The 12,916-nt window shown below is 37.2% G+C and overlaps 2 protein-coding genes across 3 annotated transcripts; one reads left to right on the top strand and one right to left on the bottom strand.

Annotated features, from left to right (window-relative positions):
• The first annotated feature begins 25 nt into the window (after nt 1-25).
• Nucleotides 26-7,504, top strand: LOC144009437 (TNFAIP3-interacting protein 3-like). Of its 2 annotated transcripts, XM_077509172.1 has the most exons (8): nt 26-125; nt 1,778-1,834; nt 2,457-2,522; nt 3,597-3,689; nt 4,019-4,135; nt 4,264-4,341; nt 4,416-4,541; nt 7,075-7,504. In XM_077509172.1, the coding sequence occupies exons 1-8, from the start codon at nt 30-32 to the stop codon at nt 7,135-7,137; spliced, it is 696 nt and encodes a 231-aa protein (XP_077365298.1). In that variant the 5' UTR covers nt 26-29; the 3' UTR covers nt 7,138-7,504. The 2 variants fall into 2 exon arrangements, with proteins under 2 accessions (XP_077365298.1, XP_077365299.1); XM_077509173.1 differs by lacking the exon at nt 2,457-2,522.
• A 2,587-nt stretch (nt 7,505-10,091) lies between these two features.
• Nucleotides 10,092-12,428, bottom strand: LOC144009817 (uncharacterized). The gene is made up of 6 exons (XM_077509707.1): nt 12,189-12,428; nt 11,504-11,754; nt 11,218-11,334; nt 10,884-11,055; nt 10,381-10,529; nt 10,092-10,276 (listed from the first exon to the last, which is right to left on the bottom strand). Exons 1-6 carry the CDS (start codon nt 12,398-12,400, stop codon nt 10,110-10,112), a joined length of 1,068 nt encoding a protein of 355 aa, XP_077365833.1. The 5' UTR covers nt 12,401-12,428; the 3' UTR covers nt 10,092-10,109.
• Nucleotides 12,429-12,916: the final 488 nt, after the last annotated feature.

Here is a 12,916-nt window from a genome sequence, read left to right as displayed (position 1 = left end):
TTTCCTCCACAAAGTGGGTCACGAAGTGCATGAGCGTGTTTGAGGATATCCTCCACATAAAAAGGCAAAAGGTGTCTGCGCGCTCTCAGCCACACGTGAGGAAGTGCACGACACGACACATCATGGTGAGGTTTTTTTTTTTTTTTCCTATATCATTCTTCAATCAATACAATATATACCAGTGTGATTCCATGAATTGACGACACACTTATGTATGTACTGTATCTTGGGCTCATAATGTTTTGGAAGTCTTTGTGAAAAGCTAGAGAAATTGGTTGTAATTGTGATGCAATTGAGACAATTTGTCAGAAAATAGTCAGGCAGAATAATGTGGCAGAATTGTCGCATCCCCAAAATAAAAAAAAAACCTAAAATAAATAAATAAATAAATAAAAAGGGGTTTGTCCCACAACTAGTGCTGTCAAGCGATTAAAATTTTTAATCTGATTAATCACACTTTTTAATTTTGATTAATCACGATTAATCAGCTAAATTACTTGTGTATTCGCGTAATCTAAAATAAATACAAAATACCGTAATATTTTGACATTAACGCATTTTATTATCTGAATGTCATTTGAAACATTGATTAAATGCATGTACGCAATTGTATGCATGCGCGTATTGCTCAAAACGTAACAGCATCATATCAATTGGGTGCAATATTCAGCAATTATATTGCAAAGAACGTGCTGAATGTTGACGTAAATTTAGTAAGAGCATCATATCAACTGGGTGCAATTCAGCAATTATTCATTAATTAAATGCAAATTACTTTTGTTTGATCTAAAGTCCCATCTGGGTGTTTTTTTAAAGGGAAATTTACCACCGAGCACACCAACTGGAGTCACCCCGCTCATTTTGGAACAACAGGCGTAGGAAATGCTGTGCATTGACCTCATCACTGACCTGCGCAGCCTTCAATGTAACTATCTGCGGTTACGTTGAAGGCTCAAGTGTGGTAAAAAAAAAAAAAATAGTGCGATTAATATGCGTTAATACGTGATTAATGCAACATTTTTCTGTGGTTAATTAATCTATTAACGCTTTAGCTTTGACAGCCCTACCCACAACTAGACTAAGTGCAATTTCTGGAGAATTTGCATGTGTATGCATGTGGAATGCTTATGAAGTAAATTGAGAGATCAATTATGAAATGATGACCACCTGGTTACTGGACAATGCGCTTTACCAACTGTGCCACAAACTATACAAATACAAATAAAAATACAAAAAATCACAATAACATATGTGGGAATGCTTTTCAGCATTCCCACATATGTTATTGTTGCATGGTCAAAAGGAGCAAAAGACATTTTCAACAATTTCTTCGGAAAGATGATTTGTAAAATTAGCAAACCCAAGTCGGGGCCTCAAGTAGCCTAGAGTTTCAACAATCATTCATATTATAGACACATTTTTTTCCCCTCAAATAATGTTGCTTTTTTCCCACAAATGTAAATAATACTTGATTGAAAATGTGTCCAATTGTAAATCAGCAAAGAATATCATTAACTCTTATTTCAAACATTTGATTTCTTGTTGGGTCAATGTTTCCAATAACAATTGTCGGATTTCTTTCGTAGACGTAGAAAATGTTTGGAGTGACATCATTTTTAATTTTTTTTACGACGTTCTTACTGGAAAGCATCTTAAGAGAACTTCCAAGAATGTGAAAAGAGGAAGTCAGACATTTCGTCACGTCCCGTCAAGCTTCTTGTTTTCAAAGGCTTTTTTGATCATTTTGATGATGATGATGATGATGATTCTCCTTTAGAGCCAAAACGTCAGCATGCAAGCGCGGATTTTCATTCTGGAGCGGCAACGGCAAGAGGTGAGTAAGAACATCGGGTGAAGAGCATGTGGCTCAGTCACAACATCATCATTGTCAGTCAAACATTGAATGTTGATCGTCATGCATATTGATTATGACAACATAATACTCGTTTAAAGGATCTATAAGGGATACTTGACTTATTGAGCCATTTTTGGCAGTCAAATGCTAATATTTTGTCGATAATACATTTGATGTTTTCCTCATTTTTTATGTACAATTTGTACCGTTCGAAACACATTTTGCAACTTGCAGTCAACTGAAAATGACATCACAAGGGCTCAGGTAACCAATCACAGCTCAGCTTGTGAATGTCAGACGACTAAACCTAGAAAACAGGTGAGCTGTTATTGGTTACCTGAGCCCTTGTGATGTCATTTTCAGTCAACAGCAAGTTGCAAAATGTGTTTTGAAAGGTACTAAATGTATGTGAAAAATAATAAATGTATCAAATAATTATAGACAAAATATTAACTTTTTATTGCTATAATGGGCTAAATAAGTGAAGTATCCTTTTAAATAAATCTATTAGATTTTTTGAAAATAATATGAATTTCCCAAAAAAAATTTATTTCTTTATTTCATGGATTTGTTTCCTTTTTCTTTTTTTTTCTCTCATTAGTTGCTGACCATCAATGAGAATTGGGCAAAAGCGTACAACACCATGATGGCCTTCTACCAACAAAAGGTCAACTCACATTTACACTATTATAGTCTTTCTGTTGAATTAAAAAAAAATAAAAAATAAAACCCATTAGAATGCATAAAATCCTCATTTGTTTTGTTAACAATTTTTCTTGAATTTCAGACTTTAAACAAGATGGTTAAATGATGTTTGTCTTTATTTACACGTGTGTGTATGTATATATATATATATATATATATATATATATATATATATATATATATATATATATATATATATATATATATATATATATATATATATATATATATATACATATATATATATATATGTATATATATTATTGCTGTCAAAGTTAAAGCGTTAACTAATTAATTAATCACAAAAAATTATCGCATTAATCATTGTATTACCACAGATTAATCACACTATTAATATTGACCGCAGATGATCCTTTTTAGCCGACAGCGGATGGTTATATTAAAGGTAGCTGTTCGAGTTTGAGCAATAAGCATAACTACATGCATTAAAGTGAAGCATTTAATAAATGTTTACATATGCTGTAGGTCATTTTTTCCCATTTTAAATTATGAAAATAATTAATTGATTAGAAAAAGCAGGATGAGTGTGTGCAGTGGATATAAATGTTTGAAGATGTCGTCATAACATTAAATGTCGAAAAAATTAACACATAACAGGTGCGCTTCAAATTTAGCGGGCAAAATATGTTGGGGGAAAAAAGCCTTTTTAAGTCAGTGATTAATCATGATTAATCAAAATTCTAATATGTGGTCAATCTGATTAAAAAATGTAATCGTTTGACAGCTCTAACATAAATATATACATACATATATATATATATATATATATATATATATATATATATATATATATATATATATATATATATATATATATATATATATATATATATATATATATATATATATATATATATATATATATATATATATGTGTGTGTGTGTGTGTGTGTGTGTAAAAACAACATTTGAATATTTTTATTTTTATATCAGTATTTCAGTGTTGCTGGTTTCTATGTTCAATAAACAAAACAAGCAAACGAGATTTAAAATTTGTTTTGGTTCCTTTTGCCAGCTTGCGAGTCTTCAGGCATCACGACGAGAACACATCAGCGACGATAACAAGGAGACACATCAAACAAAAGCATCCAAGGGAGAAAAACGTCCGGTAAAAAGCACAACAAATATCTCGAATGAAATACACGTTGTATTTATTTCTGAAGACAAACGCAGTGTCGAATGTTCAGCCAAGCAACTCTCCGTTCTCATTGGCTGACTTCCACGCCAATCAGCCCGCCTAGACGCACACATTTCACCTCACAAATACCACAGTGTGCAACGTGAGGATGGCGACCTCAAGTGGATACAAATAATACCTGCACCTCACATGCATATCATTTTTTAAATTTACTTTTCAAATGACTAAATGAATATAAAACAAGTAAAGTGTATTGTAATCCAACCATATCAATTCAAACTTTTTATTTTTTTTAAAAGTCTGTAAAGCCAGAAGTGGACAAAGCAGTGATGGAAGCCGAAGAGTTGCGGGCGCAAAACTGCGCTCTCATGCGAAAGTGGCAACATCAACAGGAGGAGATCAACCGGCTCAATCAAGTCAGCCCAACGTTTCTTTAATAATAATAATAATAATAATAATAATAATAATAATAATAATAATAAAAACGTTTGGACTTTTTCTTTGTTGAATGCTGGTTTGAATATTTGCTTGCAACCCCCAAAAGGCTCTGGAGGAGAGACTGCATCCTGTTCAGACCCTCGAGGAAAGCCGTGGACCTTCCGAAAACCTCTGGAAACATCAAGTTAGCTTTCGTCAATTAGCGCAGCGTCATCCTGCAAGCGTGTGCGTGTTTCTTGTAACTTCTTGTCCGTGCAGGCGGAAGTGTTCAAGGAGGACTTCGTGAAAGAGCGACGGGACAGGGAGAAGCTGCAGCGCAAATACGTCGAGCTGCACAAGAAGCTGAGCAAAGCCCGGGATGAGCTGCACTTGATGAAATCGCAGGTATGCGTCTCCGTTTGAACCAGGTATACGAAATAGAGGGTTGCCATGGCAACCACCATTGTCTGGATGTGTATAATATTGCAAGACAGCAAAAAGTCTCAAGGAGTCATGCTCCAAATTGAACAGCGAGTCCAACGTTTTGGTTTGAAGCAGCCATTGTGGGCACATTATGTTTGTTACAGCAGGTCAAAGCCTGGCCCTTTAAGAGTTGGATTATGGAGGATAGTGTTGCAGTGCCGTACTTTAGCACAAGGCGGCGGTGTTGTGGTGAAAAAAAAGTGTATGAGAGCTGTGGAGCTTGCTTTGAGCGCACTGTATGTATAGTATGTTGGTAGAAAAAGCTCAAATAAAGTTTGTGTGGAAGCGAGGAAAAGAGCAGGGTCGTTTCTAGCTTCATGGGGGCCTGAGGCAAGATTCAGTTTGGGGGCCCCTAGTTTGCCAAACTACAATGAAGAGATTCCAAAACCCTTTCGATGGTCTCCTAAGATACCACAATCTGTTATACTTTATGAGCAGAACAGACTACAGTTAAAATGAAACATCTTAAGTTGACAGTCCTCTTGACGTCAATAAAAAAAACCAGCTTTTGAGTGTTTAGAAAAGTGTTTCATTGAAATAAAACACAACAAAGGAGGCTGACCATGTAAGTATGTACATGAAGATGCTGCATCCTGGTCCAGAGGGAAGTGGTGGTCCTGCATGGGCTTCCTGGTCAGATGGAGGTCCCCCTGAATGATGTGATTGTCCGATGGCGTCCGTCCTTGTCAGGAAGTTCAGAAGATCCCCCTGGATCATTATCTGGAGCTCCAAAATATTTTACAAGTGCTCCTACAAAGACAAACATACTTAGGTTATCAAGTAAATACAGTACTGAATATTCCATTTTATTTTATTTTTTTAATTACAATAATACTGCAGTAATACATCCATCCATTGTCCTCACCGCTTATACAGTATATTAATGAATCTGTTTTTTATATTAAAAATTGTGATGTACCCAATTGCAACTATAGGGCTGGCCAAGAGAAAGTTAGCATCTCTAAATAAATGTCCAAGGCTAGCGAGCTGGCTAGCAAAACAAATAAACAAACTTGCTAAAAAATAAAATAAAATAAAATAAAATAAAATAAAATAAAATAAAATAAAATAAAATAAAATAAAATAAAATAAAATAAAATAAAATGGAGTTTCACCTCCAACAATCCATCACCAACAAGTCCCTTACCTTTCTCCTTGAACCGTTGGTCATCTTCGGTTTTCTTTTTCTTCCGTTTTTCCGCACCAAATGACATTTTTGATGACATTACGGTGTCTGTTTTATTTAGTAGTACTCTCGTTAACGGGAAGGCTACATGGGTCGCTGTCAATCATTCTCACACAATGACGTTACTGATGTAGTGTCACAAAGTGACACAAAAACATCAGCCACTGCTTAAAATCACACTTTATTTTATTTATGTCGTGTTTGTTTTTTAAAGAGACACTTGACTCATTGAGCAATTTTCAGCAGTGAAAAGTGAATATTTTGTCCAGAATGAATTTGATAACTTCATTATTTTTCATGTACAATTAATACCTTTAAAAAGTAAATTTTCCAGTTTCTGTCGACTGATGATGACATCACCTGTGCTGAGGAAGTAGGTAACGACCAATAATAACTCAGTTTACTGACCAAACTCAGAAACATGTGAACCATGATTGGTCGTTACCTCTACTTCCTCAGTACAGGTGATGTCGTCATCATCAGTCGACAGCAAGTAGAAAAATTACTTTTTAAAGTTATTAAATGTAAATGGAAAATAATGAAGTTACCACATTATTATAGACAAAATATCTTTGTAACTTTTCATTGCTGAAAATGGCTCAATGAGTCAAGTATCCCTTTAATCAAAAATGGGATGTAATAAACAAATATTAGAGACATTTTAATCATCCTCAGGTAAGACTCCACATAAGAGCTTGGGGGCCCCCTGGTGACTTGGGAGCCCTAGGCACCCGCCTACTTCGCCTATCGCCAAAAAACGGCTATGAAAAAGAGTCTGCCTGCCTGCTCAGTCTCTGTACCAGGGTTAAGAGGTCACCAGACAGGGGACGAGAACGATAGAGGTCGCTAAACTACAGTACTTGACAGACACATGGTGGTATTTTGGTGCGTAGTAAAAACGACAAAAATTGGTCGTTATTGTTGGACGACTTGTTGATAAGTGCCTGACCTGACACCAGTTTGGCTGATTGACACAAAATTGTGTGGACATGTCCAACGTAACAGGATGCACACACATAAAAAAAAAAAAATCTCAAGGACTTGTGCATGAAATGAAACAGGAAGTCGTCCATCTCGGTTTAAAGCAGCCATTGTAGGTGAATTCCTGGGCCATTTACACCCAGCAACACCATATAGGGTGCACAACATGTCTATTCAAACAATCGCATGTGTTGTGGCACATGACGGCATAGTTTGATGATCTTTTTCGGGGCCCATTCAACTTTTTATTTCTTTTAATCTCAACCTTATAATGACTTTGTTGTGTAGGCCACTTGGACTCGCATCCTTCATCCCACGGTGGACTGCACGTGCAAGTGCAAAAAAAGTTAACAACCATGTTGTTAACAACCTTAACATCTTGCTGGAAATGGTCGGCCTCCTGCAGAGTACTGAGTCATGCCTTTGGATGTGGCCTGACTGAAGGACTCTGGATGCGCCTCAAGGACAGCTCGGCATGCAGCAGAGCATTGTGGGGAAAATCTCTGGCGCCCCCTAGTGGCACCTGGTGTCAATTGCACATAGATTGCTCCATTCCCCCCTGAAACGGAACATTTTTTTTTTTTTTATCCCCTTCATATGTAGCTCTGACAAAACATGAAATATTGCCACTTTGTTTGTACAACTTTTCAATAACACAAAGTACCTACATCTTTTACAACATTAAACAAAATAAAGATCATTTCATTCTACCTCAGAATTAATGCGTGCTTGTGCATTCTTAAATGCTCTCGTGTTTTCTGCGCAATTTTTCCCTCCCACAGGAATGGAGACTTATAGACGTCCGTGAATAATAATAATAATTATTATTATTATTTTTATTATTATTAATCCACGCCTTAAGTAAGTAAGTATACAAGTAAGTAAGTAGATTTATTTTCCAGCTGACAGCCTTGCAAAAACGGGATTCTGCTAATTAAGACAAGATATATATTTTTTTACACTGAAAAGGCGGATTTCAAAACAAATTCTAACTTGCAAGCTACTGTCAATAAAATCAAATGTCTCATTTTGCAACTAAAAATGACAAGTCCGTGATCGTGTTGATGTTTAGCATTTTGGCTAGCAGGTAAGATGGAGGTGAGTGCTTCTTGCCAGGTTAGGTCAATGCTGCTATCAACTCTGGCCAAACGAACTTTCTAGTTGAAAGAAACGTTTGAAAACAACATCCAGAATTCGCGTTAAAGGGATCGTTCGGATTTTTTTACATGAATCTCAGTTTCATCCTCACCTCCAGTGTGTGTGATCAGCACTGACTTACCCCTGACAGCGTTCTGTGACACGAGTTCTGTTCCGGTGTTGGACGAGAGGTATAGTCCAGCAAGCTGGCTGGGGTCACGGAAATAAAGCGTTTTTCTTCTAAAAACTATTTGCGTTCAAAAGAGTGATACATTTGCATCACAATACTCCTTTTCTGAAAAAAGTCAGACGCCATTACCGCCAGCCACTACTTTTCTGTTCGTTCGTATCACTGCGCACTGCTAATTGACGCACTGCAGCCAGCTGATCCTTCAGCTAGAAGTTGTTTGTCTTTTCGAAGGCGGAAGGATCAGCTGGCTGCAGTGCGTCGATTAGCCGTCTATAGGGCAACGCGCAGTGATACGAACGAACAGAAAAGTAGTGGCTGGCGGTAATGGTGCCTGACTTTTTTCAGAAAAGGAGTATTCTGATGCAAATATATCACTCTTTTGAACACAAATTGTTTTTAGAAGAAAAACGCTTTTATTTCGACACCCCACCCAGCTTGCTGGACTATTTTCCTCTCTTCCAACGCCGAACCAGAACTGGTGTCACAGAACGCTGTCAGGGGTAAGTCAGTGCTGATCGCACACACTGGAGGTGAGGATGAAATTGAGATTCATGTCAAAAAATCCGAACGATCCCTTTAAAGTGACTCATTTGGACCAGCTGATTGCAGAAAAGACAAAGAAGCAACCTGGACAAAGTGGATAACTTCTAGACAAGGCAGACGAGGAAAAAATAAGGTAAAATGGACCTTAAAGACCAAATGTGAAGTAATTTCATGAAATACCATATAGGGTCACAATAGAAGCATTGAAACACTGTCCAACAAATAAAGTATGAAAAAATAATTTATATGTTATATATTTGACGAAATAATCGCTTTTCCGAAGTTTGAGCTTGTCGGGCGACAAACCCGGAAGTGATACGTCACACCGGGAACAGCGATGGCAGCGCTCCATGCAGACGCTATAGAAAGCCACTCAAACGTCGATTCAGACAGCGATATCAGCGATAGTTTGAGCGAAAATGAGGAGAACCAAGTTTTTGAAGAGTTGGAGGAAGAGGAGGAGGTTGGTATTTTATACGTTGGACCTTACATGTACGAGCCAGATGCTAATCAGGATGCTGATAGTGCGCCCAGACGACCTGACATGGAATGGAGACAAGACTCGTCGAGATTACAAGATTGGTAAGATATATGTAGGCAGTGGTATTTTTTTATTTTTTATTTGAAGATGCCAGCATTTGGACATAATTTTATATTTTTGTCTGACGTTTTTTTTTTTAAATAAATAAATCGGACTTTATGTTCAAGCAGTTACTCATTACTTGAGTATTCTTTTCAGCAATGTTTTTTTTTTACTTGTACTTGAGAGATTTATCAATAACTATTTCTTACTTTTGTACATGATTCAGTCCACGTACTTGTATATTTTTAAACAAATGTTTTCATAAACAGAATTATTGACTGATTGGTATAGCAATACACTTGTTCAATAACATTTCTGTTCATGGTGTCATCGCTCAGTATTTTACTATTTATTTATTTTTTTTTAATTTCAGGTGTACTTGTGGTAATTGCCAGCAAATGCCTACAGCTGTAGAATGTGTTTGCTGCCATGAAATTCAAAAAGTAGTGACTGTACATCTACAAGGAGAGGAACACTTCAATCAGGTACTGGACTGCATCACTGATCATCCTGGATTCAATGCTGTGTGCCTGGACCCATATGGATTACAGGTAGCATGGATGACCTACAAGCAACAGTACAGAGGCAAGGCATTTGATGGGCCACAGGATGCCAAGTATAGACATATTGCCTACAGACAATTTGTGCGCTGGTGCTGGAAGTTTCTTGGTCTGGACAACCGTGTTGTCCTTCCAGCATGTGCAGTGTCTTGTATCAGGGCACATTTTCCACCACCAGGAGAAGAGGAGTCAGCTTTATTCAAAGGGTTTCGTGTTTCACAGAGAAATGTTCCAGAACTGTGATTTGGACTAGTTACATCATAATAAAAATAAACAAATGAGGACAACTTAATACAAGGGATGTGATTCTTTATTTTCTGAGGAATCTCGTATGGTGCTCAGCAATAACATTTGATTTTTCCGGTCTGTTCACTGCTGCTGTAAGAAATTGTGGGTCGACGACCACATCACCGGTTCTGTACTTATTTGGAATGTCAATCAGTTTCATCACCTCTGAAAGGCAGTCATTCACATAGTCTGCAAAAAAAGAAAAAAAAATTGGGATGATAAATATTTGGGCGACATACATACTTACACTAAGTAATGCATCTGCCTGGAATTGTTTTTGTTTCATAACTTACCATAAGTTGCATCCACCAATATCTTTCTCAGAGAATAGCCACCACTCTTATATTTGGGATAAACGATGCAGTAGGAGTGTATTCCTTCCTTCGTCACTTTCTGTGGTCTCCCAGCATTTTCATTATAATGCATAGCAGCGAGAATGATTCTGGAATTGAACAAAAATTGCCTTATTAACAAATTGTCACATTGTGATGAAATAGCTTTATATCTCAAAGTTCTACATTTCATCCTTATGTTCTACTAGTCATGGACAAATCACACTTGAAGAAGCACAATATATATATATATATTTTATTTTATTTTTTCTCGATTCTTTGAGATGGCATTTTTGGTTGAACAGATGCAGTGGAAATTTAATAAATTTCCATTGCACTAGCTGTTATGTTTAAGCCATGAGCACCATCTAGAGGAGCCTCAAAGCAAGTGCTTCATTACGTTACTTTCCCCCCTCATCACTATAGTCTCCATTTCATACATATCAAAGTTTTCTTAAACGCACCTGTTTTTCATTCCTTTGTACGAAAAGTTGTACATCTTTGGGGCAAAGTGATTCACCACACTGTGAAAAGCTTCCACACCACTGGTCTGTCCGAGGTGAGACATCTTCATGACATCGTTGACAAACATGGTCTTTGTCAGGAGTTCCACCACTGCGACATTGACTTCGGTACCTTCAAATGAATTTCATTTCCTTAATTAGTTATAAATGTTAGTTGGCGTGTTACAGATGTTTGGTTGTTCTACAGATACAAGGTATGACAATATTTCTATGTGTTGACCGTCCCTTTCCATGTCACTCTCCTCTTCACTATCTGTGTCAACCAGTGACATACAGGCTTTTTTCCTTTTGGGTTCTGTTTGGCCCAAGTTGCATTGTATACCAATGGACCGGTAATTTGCCCTCTTCTTGCATTTCTCACATGGAGGACAATACTTCAATGTCTGCATCACTGAACAAATTGAAAAGATAAACATGTTTTATAATCAACGTATGTATATGATTATCACTAATGGCAGTCATTGTTTCAGTGACCACCATTTCAATGTCTGTATCACGGCCATCCAACACATTTGAATCATGCAAGTACATAGTGACTAAAACAACTCCACCTAACTTACTTTTATCCACATTATGTGGTGGCATAACTTCATCATCTTCGCTGTTAGAACAGGATTGATCCTGCAATAACTGACCCTCGTAATCAGCCATTTCTTGTTCAGAGGCAGCTGCAGAGGTGATAGCCTCAGCTACGGCTCGCTTCCTTTCTCGGTTAGCTGCTGCTGCACGCTGGGCAGGTGGATTTTGAATCTGCTGCTGGTCTTGTGGAGGCAAGTGAATTGTTGGGACAGCAGTTGCATTGAGCAATAACCTGCAGAAACATAAGGAGACACTAAAAATATGCTTCGCTCATAAAACCTATAAAACCAACCAGCATTTAAATATATAATTAAAAAAAATACTATCACATTTCATCTAACCCTGCCTTACCAAATATTTAATTATTTAATGACTCATAAAATGCAGTACGATTGACATATGATTGGCAGTTTTTCAAAAGGACGTGTTATGTTCTTTCATCAACAAAGCAATGCTGCCAACCTATTGAAATTTACTTCCAGAACAATTTGTCTCACTGCCATTATTACTCATCGTTGATCTGAAAAGCACCGAGACGTTAGCTTTCGGTTAACGTCGCTAGCTTCTACTGTTCATTCCACAACTGTTGGAAGCTCTGCTTTGTCAAAGTCATCAGTGATCTATCCAAAAATTCCACGTGTTTTCAAAATAATTGTAATCACTTACTTTTTTGCAAATCCTTTATCATAAGCAGACTGGTTGAGGAAGCAGGCATCTTCGAAGTGTTTGTAACACAGAACACTCTTCGACGATGGCGTGAAATTCATTCGCTTCGCGCGAACGAAAGTTGTCCATTTACGTGCCCTGTTATCTTTTGGCCACTCGTACAACTTTTCTTTAGCTTGAGAACAATACATCGCCACACATCGTCGAGTCATCTTACCGAGTAGCAATGCAAACAATGCAGTTCAATGACCGACTTCTCTCGCAACTTCCCGGTGTGACGTCATTTCCGAAAATTTCCGAAGATTGTCGAAGAAAAGCATTTTCGTTGTCAAGGGCGTTGCTATGGGTTAAACTAAGAACCTGAAAGGGTTGCATTAAAAAAAACAACGAAAATATGCTGACAATGGTTTAGCCATTGGTATTACTCAAAAACATGGTTGGCCAACCTTACTTCACATTTGGCCTTTAATATTACATGCTGTTTAGTAGATTATGTAATTTTTTATTTTTTTTTAGTAAGCATTTCTACTGGAGGTAATAATAATAATAATAATAATAATAATAACAACAACAACAACAACAACAACAACAACAACAACAACAACAACAACAACAACAACAACAACAACAACAACAACAACAACGGGCGGCATGGTAGTCGAGTGGTTAGCACGTCTGCTTCCCAGTTCTGAGGTCTCCAGTTCGAGTCCAGGCTCGGACCTTCCTGG

This window comes from Festucalex cinctus, chromosome 20 (assembly GCF_051991245.1).
Source record: "Festucalex cinctus isolate MCC-2025b chromosome 20, RoL_Fcin_1.0, whole genome shotgun sequence".
NCBI lineage: Eukaryota > Metazoa > Chordata > Actinopteri > Syngnathiformes > Syngnathidae > Festucalex > Festucalex cinctus.
This window is presented reverse-complemented; position numbering and strand designations above follow the sequence as displayed.

Bases quoted from the DNA above. Each gene is read 5' to 3' on its own strand.
- LOC144009437 (XM_077509172.1), top strand. From the start codon at position 30: ATGAGCGTGTTTGAGGATATCCTCCACATAAAAAGGCAAAAGGTGTCT. The intron at 3,690-4,018 runs GTAAAAAGCACA...TTTTTTTAAAAG, and splicing joins CCAAGGGAGAAAAACGTCCG to TCTGTAAAGCCAGAAGTGGA. The intron at 4,136-4,263 runs GTCAGCCCAACG...AACCCCCAAAAG, and splicing joins AGATCAACCGGCTCAATCAA to GCTCTGGAGGAGAGACTGCA.
- LOC144009817 (XM_077509707.1), bottom strand. From the start codon at position 12,400: ATGACTCGACGATGTGTGGCGATGTATTGTTCTCAAGCTAAAGAAAAG. The intron at 10,530-10,883 runs GTGCGTTTAAGA...GTTCAATTCCAG, and splicing joins TACAAAGGAATGAAAAACAG to AATCATTCTCGCTGCTATGC. The intron at 10,277-10,380 runs GTAAGTTATGAA...CTTTTTTTGCAG, and splicing joins ATTGGTGGATGCAACTTATG to ACTATGTGAATGACTGCCTT.